The sequence below is a fragment of the Barbus barbus genome, assembly GCF_936440315.1.
Source record: "Barbus barbus genome assembly, chromosome: 10".
Classification (NCBI taxonomy): Eukaryota; Metazoa; Chordata; class Actinopteri; order Cypriniformes; family Cyprinidae; genus Barbus; species Barbus barbus.
The window spans coordinates 7,862,598-7,881,099 of record NC_136738.1 but is presented as its reverse complement, the minus strand read 5'-3'; the positions used below and the strand labels follow the sequence as shown (position 1 = coordinate 7,881,099).

General features: G+C 36.9%; 1 protein-coding gene across 1 annotated transcript in view; it reads left to right on the top strand.

Annotated features, from left to right (window-relative positions):
- LOC306875797 (alkyldihydroxyacetonephosphate synthase, peroxisomal-like) overlaps window positions 1–13,108 on the top strand; it is a 40,183-nt gene extending 27,075 nt beyond the window's left edge. The window contains exons 13-20 of the mRNA XM_079426540.1: window positions 1,544–1,620; window positions 1,835–1,947; window positions 2,433–2,502; window positions 4,949–5,010; window positions 5,549–5,638; window positions 7,161–7,260; window positions 8,029–8,086; window positions 12,460–13,108. Coding sequence (XP_079282666.1) covers window positions 1,544–1,620; window positions 1,835–1,947; window positions 2,433–2,502; window positions 4,949–5,010; window positions 5,549–5,638; window positions 7,161–7,260; window positions 8,029–8,086; window positions 12,460–12,581 — 692 coding nt within the window. The 3' untranslated portion in view covers window positions 12,582–13,108. The remainder of the gene's footprint in view (window positions 1–1,543; window positions 1,621–1,834; window positions 1,948–2,432; window positions 2,503–4,948; window positions 5,011–5,548; window positions 5,639–7,160; window positions 7,261–8,028; window positions 8,087–12,459) is intronic.
- The last annotated feature ends 5,394 nt before the right edge of the window (window positions 13,109–18,502 follow it).

Here is an 18,502-nt window from a genome sequence, read left to right as displayed (position 1 = left end):
ATCATTTTAATATGCTGATTTGCTGCTCAAGAAACATTTCTTATCAGTGATGAAAAACTGTTGTTCAACATAGTTATTTTATTTTATTTTTTTAAACCTTTTTTTAGGGTTAGAAATGGATGACTAGAAAGTTCAAAAGAACAGTATTTTTTTGGTACCATTATAAGAGTCTGCATTATAAACTGCATATACTGTCACTTTTGATTGATTTAATGCATCCTTGCCGAATAAAAGTATTGATTTGTTAAAAAAAAATAAAATAAAAAAAAATTAATAAATAAAAATTAAATAAATATAAATTTGAATAAAAAAAAAAACAATTAAAAATGACCCCAGATTCATTTAATGGTAGTGTATATTGATAAAATTCAAGAAAAAAAAAAAAGAGAAAAAAAAAACATTAAATAGTGGTAATGGCTGTTTTGGGGTAATTTAGTGAATTACTATTAATACATAATGGAATTAAAGGAACTACAACTCATATTAATGTTGTTTATTATTTTTATTGTATTTATTTTTTTAACTTGCAAAAATGCAAAAGCAAAATATTGGATGCAAAAGATAATAAATGCAAAAACTACCAAAAAAAGGAATAAAAAAGTTCAAACTCATTTTACGAAATGAGTAAAAATATTATATTTATTATACTAAAAATGTACAAATAGTTTAATTCTGATTAAGTGAGGCATGTTTGAAGCTGTTGCTAAATAGTTTGTGTGCACTGTAAACATACCTCAGATGAGTTTTTATTAATGCACCAAGTTGTGACGCTATAAAGCATCCACAAACTAAAACTAAATTCATTGACATAACAGATGCCTTACTTAATAACAAGTTTTTAATTTTCATGACTTATTTGGGACACGTTCTGCTCAGTTTTGACACATTTTTCTAAGTTTCTTAGTCATTCTTTTGTGTAAATTCTGATAGCCATGCAAATATACTATATAAGTGATGTACTGTAGCAAAACCAGATGACCGATTTCTACCATTGCATGGTATATATCCTATTAGCGCCCAGCACTGAGAGACCGTATAGCACACAGGACATGTTAACCAGAGACAGGGGGAGTGTGAGTGGACAACACAAACCAGAATTCAACCAGCACGTTTGATATATTTGTCACACCGATTCATGTCAGCTTTCAGTTGATTTTAATGAATCTGCGATTTAGTGTTAGTTCTGAGGTAATTCTGACTGTGTGTGTGAGATTTAGAAGCGTTTCATATCAGAGCAGCTGCTATCAGGATGATTTATGACAAACCCCCTGTGAAACATGCTCACTGCGTTCCCTCTCGCTCTCTCTCCCTCTCTGTCTCCAGTCATTACTGTGCTATTGTTCACACCGCTAATAAATCTGACACAATGGCCTCTGGGAAATCCAAGGGGCAAAACTGAGGGATGGTTGGTGATGTTAGAACAGTACGAGAGTCATTCGTTTCTCCTTTTTTAAACAGAGGAAAGCTTCCCACTGCACACAAAAATGCTAAATGATTGCATGCTTGATACTGAGGTTTATTGATGTTTTTATTCCTGTGACAGGTCATGCACTCAAGCCGCAAGTGTCCTCCATATTCACATCATTCCTGGACGGGTTGAAAAAATTCTACATCACAAAGGTGAGAAAGAACTCTAAATGTGTGTCAAGACAACATTTAGGAACTCTTACACTGCTCTCTAGAATGCTCCATTCTGATTGGTCAGTCACAGTATTCTGCATTTAAAGCAGGGTGCATTTGCAAGATTTTATTTTATGCACTGATTCATCAGTCACCCACATAGCCTTGAAATGAAACATCCTTCTAAACAAACATTATGCAATACCGCTCTCAGTTTAAAGGATTCGACCCGCACTACCTGTGTGTCGCGACGCTGTTATTTGAAGGGGATCGTGGGAAGGTTTTGCAGCACGAGAAACAGGTTTACGACATCGCAGCCAAATTCGGGTAAGAAAGCACTCATTTTTGTGTGTTCTTCTGATCAGTGCTGTTTCTATGGAACCCGAGTTACTGTTTCACCAGTAAGGGTCATGACCCCTGACCTTAACTGAGCTCTCTGATTGTATACAGAAGCACAAGCGTTTGTCTCTGTCTTTTCATCCTCCCTCATTCATCACAACTCTTTCAGTGGCAGTGATGGGTGTGTGAGGAGAAGAGTGAACGGATTGAATGATTTCTGTGTTAAAGCTTGTGTTGATTTTGAGAATATTTAATTAGAGGCTGATTGTGATGGATAGAAGGGGAATCCCACAGCTGACCTTTATTGATCCACTGCTTCTGTGTGTGTGCATGCAGGAAATGTTCACCAGACCACAAACAACTCATGATTTCTCTTTTGCAGCACTGACCGTGCTGATAATGTATATTTTCTCCTTCACTTCCCAGTGACCTGTACTCTGTTGTGTGATTGTATATATGTGTGTGTGTTTTAGGGGTCTGGCAGCAGGAGAGGATAACGGTCAGAGGGGCTACATGCTGACATTTGTCATCGCGTATCTGCGGGTGTGTTATGAAGCTCCTCACACTGATTTACTCTGCTTAAATACACCAGACTTCAAAAGACTCAAAGATGCACCTTCATAAAACAGATTTTTTTATGTCTAACCCTAAATGTGTGTGTTTTTATGGAATGGTTTCAGTAAGGTTTTACTGAAATTAAGAAATTACCCTTTATTTAGCAAGAACACATTAATATTAATCAAAAGTGACAGTAATGACATTTATAATGTTACAAATGATTTCTGTTTAAATAAATGCTGCTCTTCCGAACTTTATATTAATCCAAAACAAAAAAAAAACCTGAAAAAAAAAGTAAAGCATTGATAACTTTGATTATAATCAGAAATGTTTTTTTGAGCAGCAAATCAGCATATTAGACTGATTTCTGAAGGATCATGTGACGCTGAAGACTGCAGTAATGGTGCTGAAAATTCAGTTTTGAAATCATGAGAATAAATTACGTTTTACAATATATATTTAAATAGAAAACCGCTGTTTTAAACTGTAATAGTAATTAACAATATTACTGTTTTTATTGTATTTTTGATCAAATAAATGCAACCTTGGTGAACATTAAAATGCATAAAAAATAAATAAAAACATTTTAGAAAATCTTACTGACCTTAAACTTTTGAACAGAAATATATATATATGTACAGTGCCCTCCAAAAGTATTGGAACAGTAAAGACAAAATTGCTCTGTTGGCTGTGGAGTCAAGACATTTACAAATATGATTAAAAGATGAATATGAGACAAAGCTACAGAATGTCACCATTTTATTATTGGGTGATTCAACACATGTTTTACCAGATAAGAAGTTCAGCACTTTTAGAGTTTCATCCTCCTATCTGATGAGAGCATAAGTATTGGAACAGTTGCCTCACAGGTCTTTCTAAGTGATCAGCTGTGTCCTGTTGCATTAATTCTTCAGACATTAAAAGCAGGGAATGTGTCGTATCAGTTATGTCCATTACCTCTGTATTCTGAATCTTGCATTCGATGATGACACACAAACAAGGATGAAGATGAGGGAGCTGACTTTGAGAGAAAAGCAAGCAATTTGGATGTTAAAAGAAAAGAGGAAGTCAATTAGAGCTACAGAAAAAACAAAGGGCATGGATAAATCAAGAGTTTGGAAATCACCAGCAACAACTCGGTAGAGAAAACAACAGTAGTTGATGACAGACAAATCATAAAAGCTGTGAAAATGAATCTTAAAAGACGTGTCTGTAAAATCACCAACAACTTCCAGAAAGCTGGGGTGATGCTCTGACAATCTACTGTCCTCAGGAGACTTTGACACAGAATTACAGATGCTACACAGCAAGATGCAAACCTCTGACCAGCACCAAAAATAGAAAGGCAAGATTAGAGTTTGCAAAAAAGCACAAAGGTGAGCCAGAAGAGTTTTAAAAGTGTGTTTATGGACCAATGAGACAAAGATGAACCTTTATCTAAGTGATGGGAAAGCAAAAATGTGGAGGGAAAAAAAAGGGAACTGCAATGATCCCAAGCATACAGCCTCATCTGTAAAGCATGGTGGAGGTGGTGTCATGGCATGGGCATGCATGGCTGTCTCTGGAACAGGCCCTCTCATCTTTACTGATGACTTAATGTATGATGACAGTAGCAGAATGAATTTGGAAGGGTACAAAACCATCTTGCCTACCAATATTCAAGAAAATGCCACCCGATTCATTGGGAAGTGCTTCATATTGCATCAGGACAATGACCCAAAACACCCTGCCAGTTCAGTCAAGGAATTTATAAGGCCAAAGAAATGGAAAGTCTTAGATTGCCCAAGTCAATCTCCAGATTTAAATCCGATTGAACATGAATTTCACCAGCTGGAGAGGAGAGTGAAGGCAGAAACTCCCCAAAACAAGCTACAATTGGAATTGGCTGCATTAAAGGCTGGGAAAAGTATTTCAAAGGATGAGACCAAGAGTCTGGTGATGTCTATGGGTCACAGACTCACTGCTGTGATTGTGTGCAAGGGATCTGCAACTAAATAATAGCTTTTAATCTTTTATATCTGCCTTATGTTCAACTGTCCCAATACTTATGATCACATCAGTGAGTGGGATGAACTCTAGAAGTGCTGTTCTTTTTATTTGGTAAAACATGTTGAAACGGCTAATAATAAAATGTGACATTCTGTAGTTTTGTCTCATATTCATCTTTTAATCATAATTGCAAATGTCATGACTCCACAGCCAACAGAGCAATTTTGTCTTTACTGTTCCAATACTTATGGAGGGCACTGTATATATATTAGAAATAGAAGATGGTGTGTTGATATGTGTTGTGTATTTGTACTTATATATACACTCGAACTGAATTAAATTTTAACATTATTTATTCTCAATGTGAACAATTAATAAACTAAAATCCCCGAATAAGGAGTTAAGTTCTGTCCATTAATGTAGCATCTCTGTTCGTGTGCAGGATTTGGGAATGGACTACTATGTGATCGGAGAGTCGTTTGAGACGTCTGTGCCTTGGGACAGGTAAATGCTCAGACAGTGCGATGCTTTGCCATCACTTTTGCACTGTGCACTTTCTGTTTGTTGTCCACTGCCGCCCACACTCTCTTGGATGCTTTGTTGTCTCTGTCTGAATGGTTTAGTGGAGGAGGGAAGCTTTCAAGAACACAGTCAAAAAAAAAACCCCACAAAGACACAAACTTTCAGACTTCATGTGAACCTGTACAGATTGTGAACTTAAAGCAGTCAAGTGTGCAACATACATGTGAAGTCTTTGCAACTTAAAGCATCCCAAGACTCATCTCTTGAAGTTGGTTGAGTGAATGTTTAGAGTGAGAAGAAACAAGCCAAAAATCTCAAATATCCGAGTGTATATATATATATATATATATTTTTTTTTAATTAGCTATTTAATAGTCTTAATAGCTTTAGTAATTTCACTCTTTTTAACATTTTTCGAATAATAGTAATTGTAAGGAGTGAATAGGTAGGTTAATTTTTGGCCACTTTTGTCTGGTCTTCACACATCATTCAGTATTTATCGCTATTGTCTCTCTTTCAGGGTTTTGGACTTGTGCAGGAATGTGAAGGAGAGGATTGTAAGAGAGTGTAAGGAGAGAGGAGTACAGTTCCCTCCGCTCTCCACATGCAGGTACACAGACAGACAGACTCACACACACGTCTATCTCTTTGACCTTTGATTTGCTGTCCATAAGTAAGCACCTAGCAATCATCTGGAATATTAACATAGTATTATGCTTAATAAATTACCCTCAAGACCTTAGCGATGTTGGTGGCAACTTTGGGGAATTGTAAAAATCTAGTTTGACGCAAATTGATATATTGATTAATGAACTCTGTGTTCATTCTGACCTCACCTTTACTGTCACACACACAGAAAGAGAGGGAGATTTGGGCTGAAGTGCATTTTTCAGTCATTCATTTCCTGTCTTTCTCTATCCAGCTGTGTGTGACATGATTGATGTGGCCATTTAACCTCTGCAAAACCAGATAAAACAAACTCACGGCCCTTAAACTTTCACTGTCTCAAAGTCAAGGGTCACAAAGCCAGGCCCTGGATAGAAAGCATGTTAATGTCCCTCCCTTTCTTTTTGAGTCTATCTGGGGGCAAAAAAGATCCCACAGAAGCCGTAAATCTGATTTAGCAGGAAGAACTTTTAAGATAACTAATTGAAAGCATTGAACTCTACTGATCCTATCCCAGATCAGTGGTCAGAAGTGTATATACTAACATAAAAATAGAAAACTAAGAGAAATTTAGCAAAATTAGATTTCTAGTTTGATTTCAATTAGGGCTGCATGATAAATCGAATGCAATTATCATGTGCATCTCGTCAGTAAAGCCAGTTCTGTGATCAGTAGTAAATCTCCATCACATGCTTTCAGATGGAGCGGCATTTAATACACAGAGCTGTAGATCACTGACAAGCTACGCAATATCACGTTCATAATCAAGACGTTTCATCTGCGTTTATGAACGCGATATTGCATAGCTTGTCAGTGATCTATGGCTCTGTGTATTAAATGCCGTTCCATCTGAAAGCATGTGATGGAGATTTACTACTGATCACAGAACTGTTTTTTTCTGACGAGATGCGCATGATAATCACATACGATTTATCGTGCAGCCCTAATTGTAATTTTCAGCTGAACCTAGACTTTTTGACTTCCTTGGTCAAATAAAGAGCTCACAGTGGCGGATACATGCACTTTAGATATGCCATCTATAATTTATAGTAAACTGGTATCATGATTGTAAAAATGAACTGTACAATTTATTTCACATCCTTTTTGTGTACTATTGATGGAGAATGACTCTAAATCTTTCCAGAAAGTATCTAATTGATATAATAATGTTACTAACTACATTTTGTCCAGCGTCTTTAATTCTAGGAAACACAACAACTTGAAATCGCTGCATAGATTTTGTGTACTGTTCATAATTACATGAAAGTCCACTCAGTATTTTTTTTTATAAAAAGTTAAAATAAAAATCAGTATCAAAATATTGTTGCATGATGCTACATCCATACCGCTAGGTGTCAATATAGGAAAAAGTTGCTGAGTGCATCTTTAAGTAGGAATTTCCCAGAAGAACTTGAAAGCATTGTAACTTGACTTTTTTTTTTAAATCTTTGTTTTCCTCTTTCTAGAGTTACACAGACGTATGATGCAGGTGCTTGTGTGTATTTCTATTTTGCCTTTAATTACCGGGGTCTGAGTGATCCAGTTCACGTCTATGAACAAGTGGAGGTACGTCCAGTAAGAAAGAGAACATTAGCCATCACTCTTTAAACTATCACAGAATTCCTCAATAATTACCTGTGAATGTATTTCTCGATTTTAAAGAATGTGCTGTTTCAACTGTAGGTTTAGTGGACTGCTGTTAAATTCAAAACAAAGAAATGGTTCTGTTTTTGGCTTAAAATAAGTAGATATTAGGGTTGGGTATTGTTTGAATTTTATCAATTCCGATTCTGCTTATCGATTTCGATTCTTATCGATTCCCAGTTTCGATTCCAGTGTGGTTAAAAAAATGGTCAAACATTTAGATATCAAACATATTTATTCTGTGTCTCTTTTTGCGAAACATTTAATTGTTGCTGAATACCATGAACAAAAATCAGCCGGCCACATAAAAACTGGACATGTTTGTGTGGAAAACAGAGCTGCACGATTCTGGATAAACTGAGACTTTTTTTTTCTTTAAATGGACGTTGTAGTTCTCTCACAATTCTGAAGGAAAAACATTAGACAACTAAACAAAATCTCATGGAATTTATGAATGGAATGATTCGATGACTCACTCGAGATTTATCTATTTCATTACTGGATGAATCAGTGTTTTTGAATGAATCTGTTGAATGAATGATTCAAAGACAAATACATTTTTAACAGACCCTTTTCGCCACCTAACAAAAAGATGCACACACAGGAATTGATAAGTGAAATTGGAATTGCTTTTCGATTCCCAACCCTAGTAAATATTGATAATTTGTTTCTTTTTTTGCTTTTATGTAGCATGCAGCCCGTGAGGAGATTCTTGCCAATGGAGGAAGTCTGTCTCACCACCATGGAGGTGAATTTCACCACACGTCATCTGAAATAAATGAATATATTCCTACCGGACACAACATATACAGTACTCTGTGTCTAGACTCGACAGTTCAGCTTTTTTAGAGAATTGCAGAGTTTGGGTCAGTGGTTTGTCCTGTCCACAGACACACACACACACACACACACTCATACTGTAGCCTACATGAAGTTCCAAAAATGTTTCAAAAATTATTTGTGTGAGAAATTTAAGATTATTACCTACCAATCTTCTCCTCCAGTGAGCCGTCACATACTGAAATGAAAAGAAACAATGAGTTAAACTTATGAACTGGATCAGTCAGATTTGTGGAATAATTATTCAGATCTATTCACTGGAAAGATCAGATTCCAAATTGATCACTTATATTCCACAGAAGAAAGAAAAATATTCATTTATAAATGACGTGCAGGTGATTTATTTATTTATTTATTTTTTTTTTTTTTTTGAGTGAGCTGTACCTTTAAAATGAGAGGAAATGGTAAGCTGATATTTATAAACTTTCCTGACTGCAATCTAAAAGAAAGAAAGAAAGAAAGCCATGCTGATGGTGTGTGTGTGTGTGTGTGTGTGTGGTGGGGGAGTGCTTTGTAATTGTGATTAATAGCGGTACTGCGGTGCTATCTGCCTGCCGACAGGCCCTTTTGTCTACACACAATCACAGCATGACAAATGAAGTGTGTGCGTGTATCTGGAAAAACAGATGTAGTCTGGGCTTGCGAGGTGGGAGGGCGCAGGAGAGAAAGGCACAGTTTACTAACCTGTGTTTACCGTGGGTCAGAGCTGTGAATGCAACCAAGCACGTTTGCCAGACCTCCACTCACTTTAAACGCAAGCGCACAGTTTCTTTGTTACACGTTGGCCATGTGTACACACATCTAAGCAAACTAAACTAATAAAAAGATGCCCTTTGCACTTTAAAAGGACGTCATTAAACAGATAAACAGTTCAAATAGATTTGCTGCTCTGTTAAAGATAAAGGGTTAAAGAGAGGCCATGCAAACAGCCTTTAGGGAGAGCAAGATGGAGAACGGAAAGGAATTACCAGAAGTAATGATTTCTGATTCGTTAATGAGTCTTTTTTTTCTTTTTAATGATTTGGTCAAACCAATTGGTTTGTCATCTGACTGTATTACTTTGGGAGGTGGCTGAAATTGATACTTAACATTATGGATTAGTTAGAAAACCTATCCCTAGCAAACAGAACTAACTAAACATTTATTTCACTACAAAAATTAAAGTATTCTGAGAACATTTTAAAAGTAATAACTCAAATGAATCAGTGAATCATTTATAAAGCAGTTCATTTAATTGAACTGTCCAAACAAATGGTGCAACCCTAGAAAACTATTGGCTTCTTAGAATATTTTAATAATAATAATAATAATATGAATTCGTTACATTTTTATATAGTGCTTTTCTAGGCACTCAAAGCGCTTTGCATTGTAAGGGGAGATCTCTTCATCTACCACCAGTGTGCAGCAACCACCTGGATGATGCGGTGGCAGCCATAGAGCGCCAGAACGCAATTTTATAAGTAATGACTCAAATGAATCACTGAATCATTAAGCTTTAAGCAGTTCAATGAAATGAACTTTCCTTACAAACCTAGCAATCTTATCAAACTGAACTTGCTAAACATTTATTTCACTACAAAAAGTAGGGCTTCCTATAATACTTTGGAAGTAATAATCAAATGAATCAGTATATTGTTTGTTTTTTATGTGTGAGTCAGTGACTCGTTTGTGTGTTCATTGAAATTAACCAACAAAACAAACCTTGCAAACTAAAAAAGAAAAAAAAATCGCTACCAAAAAGAAGGGCTTTTGAGAACATTTTGAAAATGACTCAAATCAGTGAATCATTTGTGTAAGTGGTTTATTGAATCGAACTGTCCAAACAAACCTAGCAACCTTAACAAAGAGAACTAACTAAACATTTATTTCACTACAAAAAGTAGGGCTTCCTATATTATGAAAGACATCTCAAAAGATCAAAAAATTATTCAAATCAGTGAATCATTTGCAAGTTGTAAAATGAACTGTCCAAATGAACTGATTCACTAAAATGAATCACCTCTGCCGCCCAACATCCCTAGTAGTATATGTTTTTAGACGAATGTGACCGCTACAAAGTATGATGTTTTATTTTTTTGGTGCCGTGACCCGGATCAGATGAATTCTTGTTGGGCTTTGCAGCAGGAGTTTTGTTTTTCGGTTTTGTTTTTTTGGCACCAAGCAGACATGCCTAAAGCTTTCTTCTGAGCTGATGGCAGAGTCTCAGAGCACAGCGTGTGTAAACGCATGCCTGAGGACAGCGTAGAAGTACGAACAGCATGCGCGTGTTTGTGCATGTGAAGATAGGGGTTATAGGCCAAACGAGTGCATCAGCCTCAAACACACTCAGACCGCTTCCGCTTCATTCAGACGTTATTGGACACACACCTATGCTTTTGTCTCTGGCTTGAGTTTTTTGCATGTCTCAGCTGTGAGAAAGTGGTTATGAGAGATGAATAGTGACAGGATAGTGATGGAAAGAGAGCGCGGGAATATGGGCTGATGGCGAGATGATAGATGTGTAAATTATCTCCGTGATGGAGGCAATGATGCAGTCATGCCTCCTTCTGTTTCTGTCTGTCGCCCAGCAGAGACACAAATACACCACTGGGGGTTTGAGGAGGGGCCGATGTGCGCCCCTCCTGATTGGCTTGCTGTACGTTCGTTGGGCCGGCGTCTGTTCTTTCGTGTGAGGTGACTGGCTCTGTCGCCGCAAGACCTATTTGCATATGTATGAGAGAGTCCTGGGTTGGGGTGTCGCCAATAGTGAGCTGCCCTTGCCCTAAACCCGCCCCCTTCTCAAACAGTAACGTATTATGACGAAATGCCGTCTGCTCGCTTATCAATCATATTAAGCGTGTGACACAGAGAGAGAGGAGACAGGGACATCAAGGTTCCCTAAACTGCTGCTCTCACAAACAATATGCTGTGTGGTATTATATTAACCGAACACTCATAAAGGACATGTCATTGTTTTAATGATCTGGGAAAGAAATCATAACAATATTATATTATATGATTACATTATCTTTTTTGGACATTGGTTTCATTTTTAATATCTAATAAATGTGTATATATATATATATATATATATATATATATATATTTTTTTTTTAATTACAAAAACATCACGCGCGCACACACACACACACACACACACACACACACACACACACACACACACATATATATATATATATAAAATTATTATTGTTGTTTTTTTTTGTTTTTATAGAAACATACAATAAAGGTGTGAATCATATCTAGGGAATGTCTTTTTTATGTATTGGTATTGGCTGGTATTGAATTATTGATCGTGCTCATTTCCCCTATTTTTGCATTTAGAGTACATTTTCCTTCATCTAACACACAAAGTTCATATTTTAAAACAACAACAATAATTATATAATAATGATGTAACGACACCAGCAATATTAATAATGGCTTAATTATAGTGATTTGATGTGATAAAATCACTTAGTGATATAGTGAACCAAATTTTATTATATACCATGTTGTGTTATATTAGTAATTATGACTTGATGACAATTTAATGATGATTTAATAATAATGATTTAATAGTCTTTAAAAACAATTTAATAACACTGTTCAATGTAATCTTTAGCAAATCTTGGAATTAATATTCATTTTCAAACCAAAATATAGTATCGTGATGCCTAAATTCACTTGAAGCATTTAAAACCGTCTAAGTTTTGAGTATTTATTTATTTATTACAGCCATTTATTGGTCATAACATGAAATGAATCATCGGCTTATAGGTTTTAATATTGGTAATCAATAGAGTGGGCTTTTCTGACTTTAGCCATGGAGCAACACCCTAGCGATGCTAAAAACATTTCGATTAGCTCAACACAGAATAGCAACACCCTGGCATACCCACACTTCATTTTATTCGTTCATTTTATGATTGAGTGTCATATCGGTTTTTGATGTGTGCTTATAAGTAGTTTTGGTACATTGTTTGGTGTTAATTTATGTGCTAATGATTATTTTTAGTTTATTGATAATTTAGTTGACGTTGATGTATGTTGGGTGGTATTTAGTCTGAAAACGAGAGAAGCAGACAGACAGACAGAGGAAGAGTTTCTCTCTCTCCGCTGGGAGCACAGGCAGCATAATGAGTTTGATAGTCTGCTGCTCTCCATAAATCACATCATGCAAAACATCTCAGCATTTCAGCAGTGCCACCCACCCCACAACATCCATCATCCAGCGCTTACAGCCGCTCGCACAGGTCTGCTCAATTCCTCTCTCTCTCTCTCTCTCTCTCTCTCTCACAGTGGGAAAACTGCGGAAGGAATGGATGAAAGAGAGCGTGTCCAGCGTGGGGCTCGGCATGCTCAAGTCGGTGAAGGAGTATGTGGACCCTGAGAACATTTTTGGCAACAGAAACCTGTTGTAATTCACTAACACACTCTGTGTTCATGCGTTTTCTATTATCTTCTAGTCATAGTTGATTTAAACTTCATATTCCTGTGTTTCTTGGTGTGGGCACACAGTAATTCGATAAACCGTTCTTCTGTTTCTCATTAACACCATTCTTTTGCGTTATTGTCACCTTTGACCTTTGACCTCATCTGTAGTGAGGTGGCAGGACTCAAGTGTCCATAACATCCTGCCTCCTCGTGATCACGTGACTTCAGTTCTCGCCGGTCTTCCCATTGCTCTTCTGATTGCACAGGTTTTTGATACTGTAACGTCTGGATACTTCTATGTCTGGCACTACTGTTGTGTTTCGTACATTAGCAGTGACTAAATTATGCTTTATAATGCAGTGTGCCTTCTGTCTCTCTGTCTGTCTGTCTTACACTCCTCGTTCTGAGTGGCTAAATGTTTACTGTCTCTTTTATCCTCTCTTGCTTACTGTACTTTTGACTTTTCTATTCATCTGTCAAACTAGGTGTAATATAATTTTTTTTCAATCTTATGAAAAAAAAAATATCCTATTTGTATTTCACTCCAGAATCTAAAGTGAAAGCAAATACAAAAACAATAGCCGATTTTTTTTTTTTTTTTTTTTTTTTTTTTTTGTGGTCCATTTAAGGTTGTTTTTTTCCCCCCAGGTTTAAAAAGAAATATGCACAATTTCCCATTAGATCTCACTATGGTAATATTAAAAAAATTTATTTAATTACAAATAATTATTTGTTTTGCAAAAATGAAAATGGGAGAATATTAATTTCAATATTAATTTTATTGATACAATGTTTCATGTTTTATATATATATATATATATATGTATATGTATATGTATGTGTATATATATATATATATATATATGTATATGTATGTATATGTATGTAAAACACATACAAAAATACATTAATACATGTATTAATCTTGATTGATGTTAATTATTTATAAATGCGAATCATAAATGCAGTAATTAAAAAAAAATAATAATAATTTACTAGTTTATGTGACCTTATTGTAAAAGCGTTACATTTTTCTCTCTCTTATGGAGATGAAATATGACCTGGACATTTTTGTGAGATTCACCCTATTAAGACGTGCAGTTTGTGTATTGAACAAGATCTGTTGAAATAACTGTGGGGTTTAACAGAGACGTTGTGTCTTCAAGCACGGTTGGCTGATAGAGGTTTTGGACTGTGTTGATCATCTGAATGATCTGCATCAAATCTCTCCTTGTGTTTCTACCAAAGACTGTCAGCATCTCTCCCTCCGCCGACTGCTTCAGCCACACACACATCTGTACATCTTGTATATAAGCATGATTACATGGTTTGGAGAGTACGTTCACTGAAGATCCATCACAATAAATTGTATTTTTTTAACACAATGTATGCAAAAAGCCAGAGATGATCTGAACTGGGATCTAAAACATTATATGTGACTGTTACATAATTTTGATTTGTATGCATTCAAGCAGAATTCCTCCTCCATTCATCTGTTGTTGATTCGCATCTCTGAGAGTCCTTTATACTCTGTTCTTCTCGAACCTTGTGTGTAGGAGATGCTTGCTTTCAAAGAAATAGTTCACTTAAAACAGAAAATTCTCATTATTTACTCACCCTCATGTTGTTTCAAACCGAATGACTTTCTTCCGTAGAACACAAAAGGAGATGTTTGGAAGAATGTTCATGCTGCTCTTTTCCAGATATCGGAAACGGTATGGAAAAGGATGAAACGTAGTCCACACAATTAAAGTGTCATATTCCAAGGCTTCTGAAGTCTTTATGGGCTGCATTTGAAATCGTTATTTACTAAAATCCCTTAAATCTTCGCATTTCTGTACATTAAATCTTGCTTCATTATGATCAGTTGTGAGACACATGACCACTGCCATTGATATCAAACATGGTGCACATTAATGCATTATTTGAATATGTGCAAATACGTTTTGAGAGATACTGCTGATACTTCATGGTGCTTTTTTATTCACTTTCAATATGCTGAGAAAAATCTGCATGAACATTCTGTGCAATGTTTGTTATGCAGAACAGCATGACTTTGAGTTCGGACCTAATGATGACAGTTTTCTTTTTAAGTGAACTATTGCTGTAGGCTACTAAGCTGTGCAGATCTTAAACCCTGCTGCTGTTTAGAGAAAGAGACACAACCGTAACTCATTAACAGTAACAGTGTGGATCCCGTTTAACAGGGCTTAGACTTCACACTTTACTACAGTGACACTTTTGTAAAATATTGAAGCCTAAACCAATAATCCGATAGCCTTGCAGGGTCTTTATTTTCAGACGTCCTGCCCACTGCTGAGAGACGCCTCTCCTTGAGCCTGTCAAACGGGGCTGTGATGTTCAGCAGAGCTTTTCACTGCTTTCCCAACTGACACTATACCATTTACAAAGTGTCAGAGGAGCTTTATATGTGTTATGAATCCATCTGAACTCTTTTGTGTTGCTGAAACGCAAAATGAAGGATCAGACGAGGTTTTGTTGCACCTCGGAATGATTCCTGAATGGTTTCATCATCAAAGGTCTCACAAAAAAAACAACAGCCGTATTAACAGATTTCAATCTGAATATTATGAAAGCTCCCTTGTCTTTCCCCAGATTTCCAGGTTATGTGTTTAATATCGGAGTAAATTTTGTCAAAGTTGTTTGTGCAATAAATTAACAGAACATGTCGGAACATTTTAGATCTTATGTCCTCTGTCATTATTACTAATGTCATATTAAGTCTGTCCAATCAGAGTAAAGCACACTGCCTTTTCCTGATGCTCCATAGTTTGGCAAAATATGTTGTATACAGCCAAACTGCACTGCCTAGAAAATTCTGTCCCAAGACAGTTCACTCAACCTGATCTTTCATTTCCAGGGAGATTAATGTATCAGGCTTTAAACATATTTTTCTTGACTCATTATTTGCTGTCAAACAGTTGATATGGTTCTGCACAAAATTATTAAAAATGCTAAATTGTTATTTCTGAGATGACAAAAGTGTATTTATTTAATGTTTTGCATACTGCTTTTTAAATTATTGCTGGTATTATTGCTGGTATAAGGTGCAAAGAAATCTTATACTGTGAATATAGTGGAATATTGATAAAAATTTGATTGAACTAATAATATTAATATTCCACCAATTATTCTTCCTGTCTGGTGAACGAATGATAATATATAGATAGATATTATGAATCATAATTGTTACTATATTGTGTATTGACAATCAGCATTCAGAATCTGTGCATACTTGGACAACAACTGCATTTCATATAAAGTCGCATTACTATTAGAGTAGTAGGGAGTTTCAAAATGACTTAAAACTGTTTAAAATAAAAGTTCAAGTAAAACTCAAGATATTTCTAGCTCCAACAACTGTTCCAGGATTCCACTGGCCCTGGAAAATGTGGATGTATGAGGTAGCCTAATTTTAAAAGTGTGATTTGTACCTGGAAATGTCATGTAAATTAAGAAATTCTTAAAAGGCAATGGGCATTTTATAATGAATACACACACACACACACATACACACATACATATATATATATATATATATATATATATATATATATAAGTCAACATTTGAAGTGGATCAAAACCTTTTATCAAAGTTGTTGTAAAATGTAAAACCAAAATGTGTTCTTGTCTTAGGACAACTTTGACAAACTTTTTTGATCCACGTCAAATGTTCACTACTATCTCTCTCTCTCTCTCTCTCTCTCTCTCTCTCTCTCTCTATATATATATATATATATATACAGTGGGTACGGAAAGTATTCACACCCCCTTAAATTTTTCACTCTTTGTTATATTACAGCCATTTTCTAAAATCATTTAAGTTCATTTTTTTTCCTCAATGTACACACAGCACCCCATATTGACAGAAAAACAGAATTGTTGACATTTTTGCAGATTTATTAAAAAAGAAAAACTGAAATATCATATGGTCCTAAGTATTCAGACCCTTTGCTGTGACACTCATATATTTAACTCAGGTGCTGTCCATTTCTTCTGATCATCCTTGAGATGGTTCTACACCTTCATTTGAGTCCAGTTGTGTTTGATTATACTGAATGGACTTGATTAGGAAAGCCACACACCTGTCTATATAAGACCTTACAGCTCACAGTGCATGTCAGAGCAAATGAGAATCATGAGGTCAAAGGAACTGCCTGAAGTGCTCAGAGATAGAATTGTGGCAAGGCACAGATCTGGCCAAGGTTACAAAAAAATTTCTGCTGCACTTAAGGTTCCTAAGAGCACAGAGGCCTCCATAATCCTTAAATGGATGACGTTTGGGAAGACCAGAACCCTTCCTAGAGCTGGCCGTCCGGCCAAACTGAGCTATCGGGGGAGAAGAGCCTTGGTGAGAGAGGTAAAGAAGAACCCAAAGATCACTGTGGCTGAGCTCCAGAGATGCAGTCGGGAGATGGGAGAAAGTTGTAGAAAGTCAACCATCACTGTAGCCCTCCACCAGTCATGGCAGAGTGGCCCGACGGAAGCCTCCCCTCAGTGCAAGACACATGAAAGCCCGCATGGAGTTTGCTAAAAAAACACCTGAAGGACTCCAAGATGGTGACAAATAAGATTCTCTGGTCTGATGAGACCAAGATGGAACTTTTTGGCCTTAATTCTAAGCGGTATGTGTGGAGAAAACCAGGCACTGCTCATCACCTGTCCAATACAGTCCCAACAGTGAAGCATGGTGGTGGCAGCATCATGCTGTGGGTGTGTTTTTCAGCTGCAGGGACAGGACAACTGGTTGCAATCGAGGGAAAGATGAATGCGGCCAAGTACAGGGATATCCTGGACGAAAACCTTCTCCAGAGTGCTCAGGACCTCAGACTGGGCCGAAGGTTTACCTTCCAACAAGACAATGACCCTAAGCACACAGCTAAAATAACGAAGGAGTGGCTTCACAACAACTCCGTGACTGTTCTTGAATGGCACAGCCAGAGTCCTGACTTAAACCCAATTGAGCATCTCTGGAGAGACCTAAAAATGGCTGTCCACCAACGTTTACCATCCAACCTGACAGAACTGGAGAGGATCTGCAAGGAGGAATGGCAGAGGATCCCCAAATCCAGGTGTGAAAAACTTGTTGCATCTTTCCCAAAAAGACTCATGGCTGTATTAGATCAAAAGGGTGCTTCTACTAAATACTGAGCAAAGGGTCTGAAAACTTAGGACCATGTGATATTTCAGTTTTTCTTTTTTAATAAATCTGCAAAAATGTCAACAATTCTGTGTTTTTCTGTCAATATGGGGTGCTGTGTGTACATTGAGGGGAAAAAAAATGAACTTAAAGCTGTAGTCTACGATGTTGAAAATCAGTCGAGAAAGCCAGAATTTTTAAAAAACTCATCCCGCCCCTCCACACGCACACCCCTCCCCTCTGTGCTACCTGATCCCTCCCACCGGGAAACGACCTGAACAACGTCACTCAGTCAAGCACCATAAAAGTATAAATAAATGCTTACCTGCTCAACAAAAAGTCAGCCATGTCAGCGTCGGTTTTAAGTCCAAGGTTTCTCTGAAGCTTCCTCCAACGGGCAATGGTGGACCCTATATTGATTCGGCTTTGAGTCCGGCGTTCTTCACATTTTTTGTTAATCTCTGCTCTTTCGTCAATTGACTTTCTCTTTCTTCCAACCTTGACTGTTGGGGCGAGCAGGGGCCGCTTGCTGCTGTCTGTTTGTTGGTTTTTCTCCATTGCTGAGTTGATGCTGCCTACTTTCGCGCAAAATTTCATGTCGCAGGAGGGGGCGGGGTGGGGTGTGGTGGGTGGAGACGCGAGTGGTGCAGGGGATTGGATGAGAGCAGTTAACCAATGTAAGCTGTCCGGCCGGACAGCTTACATTGGTCAATTTCTCTGCGGGTGTACACCCAATAGAGTGAATGG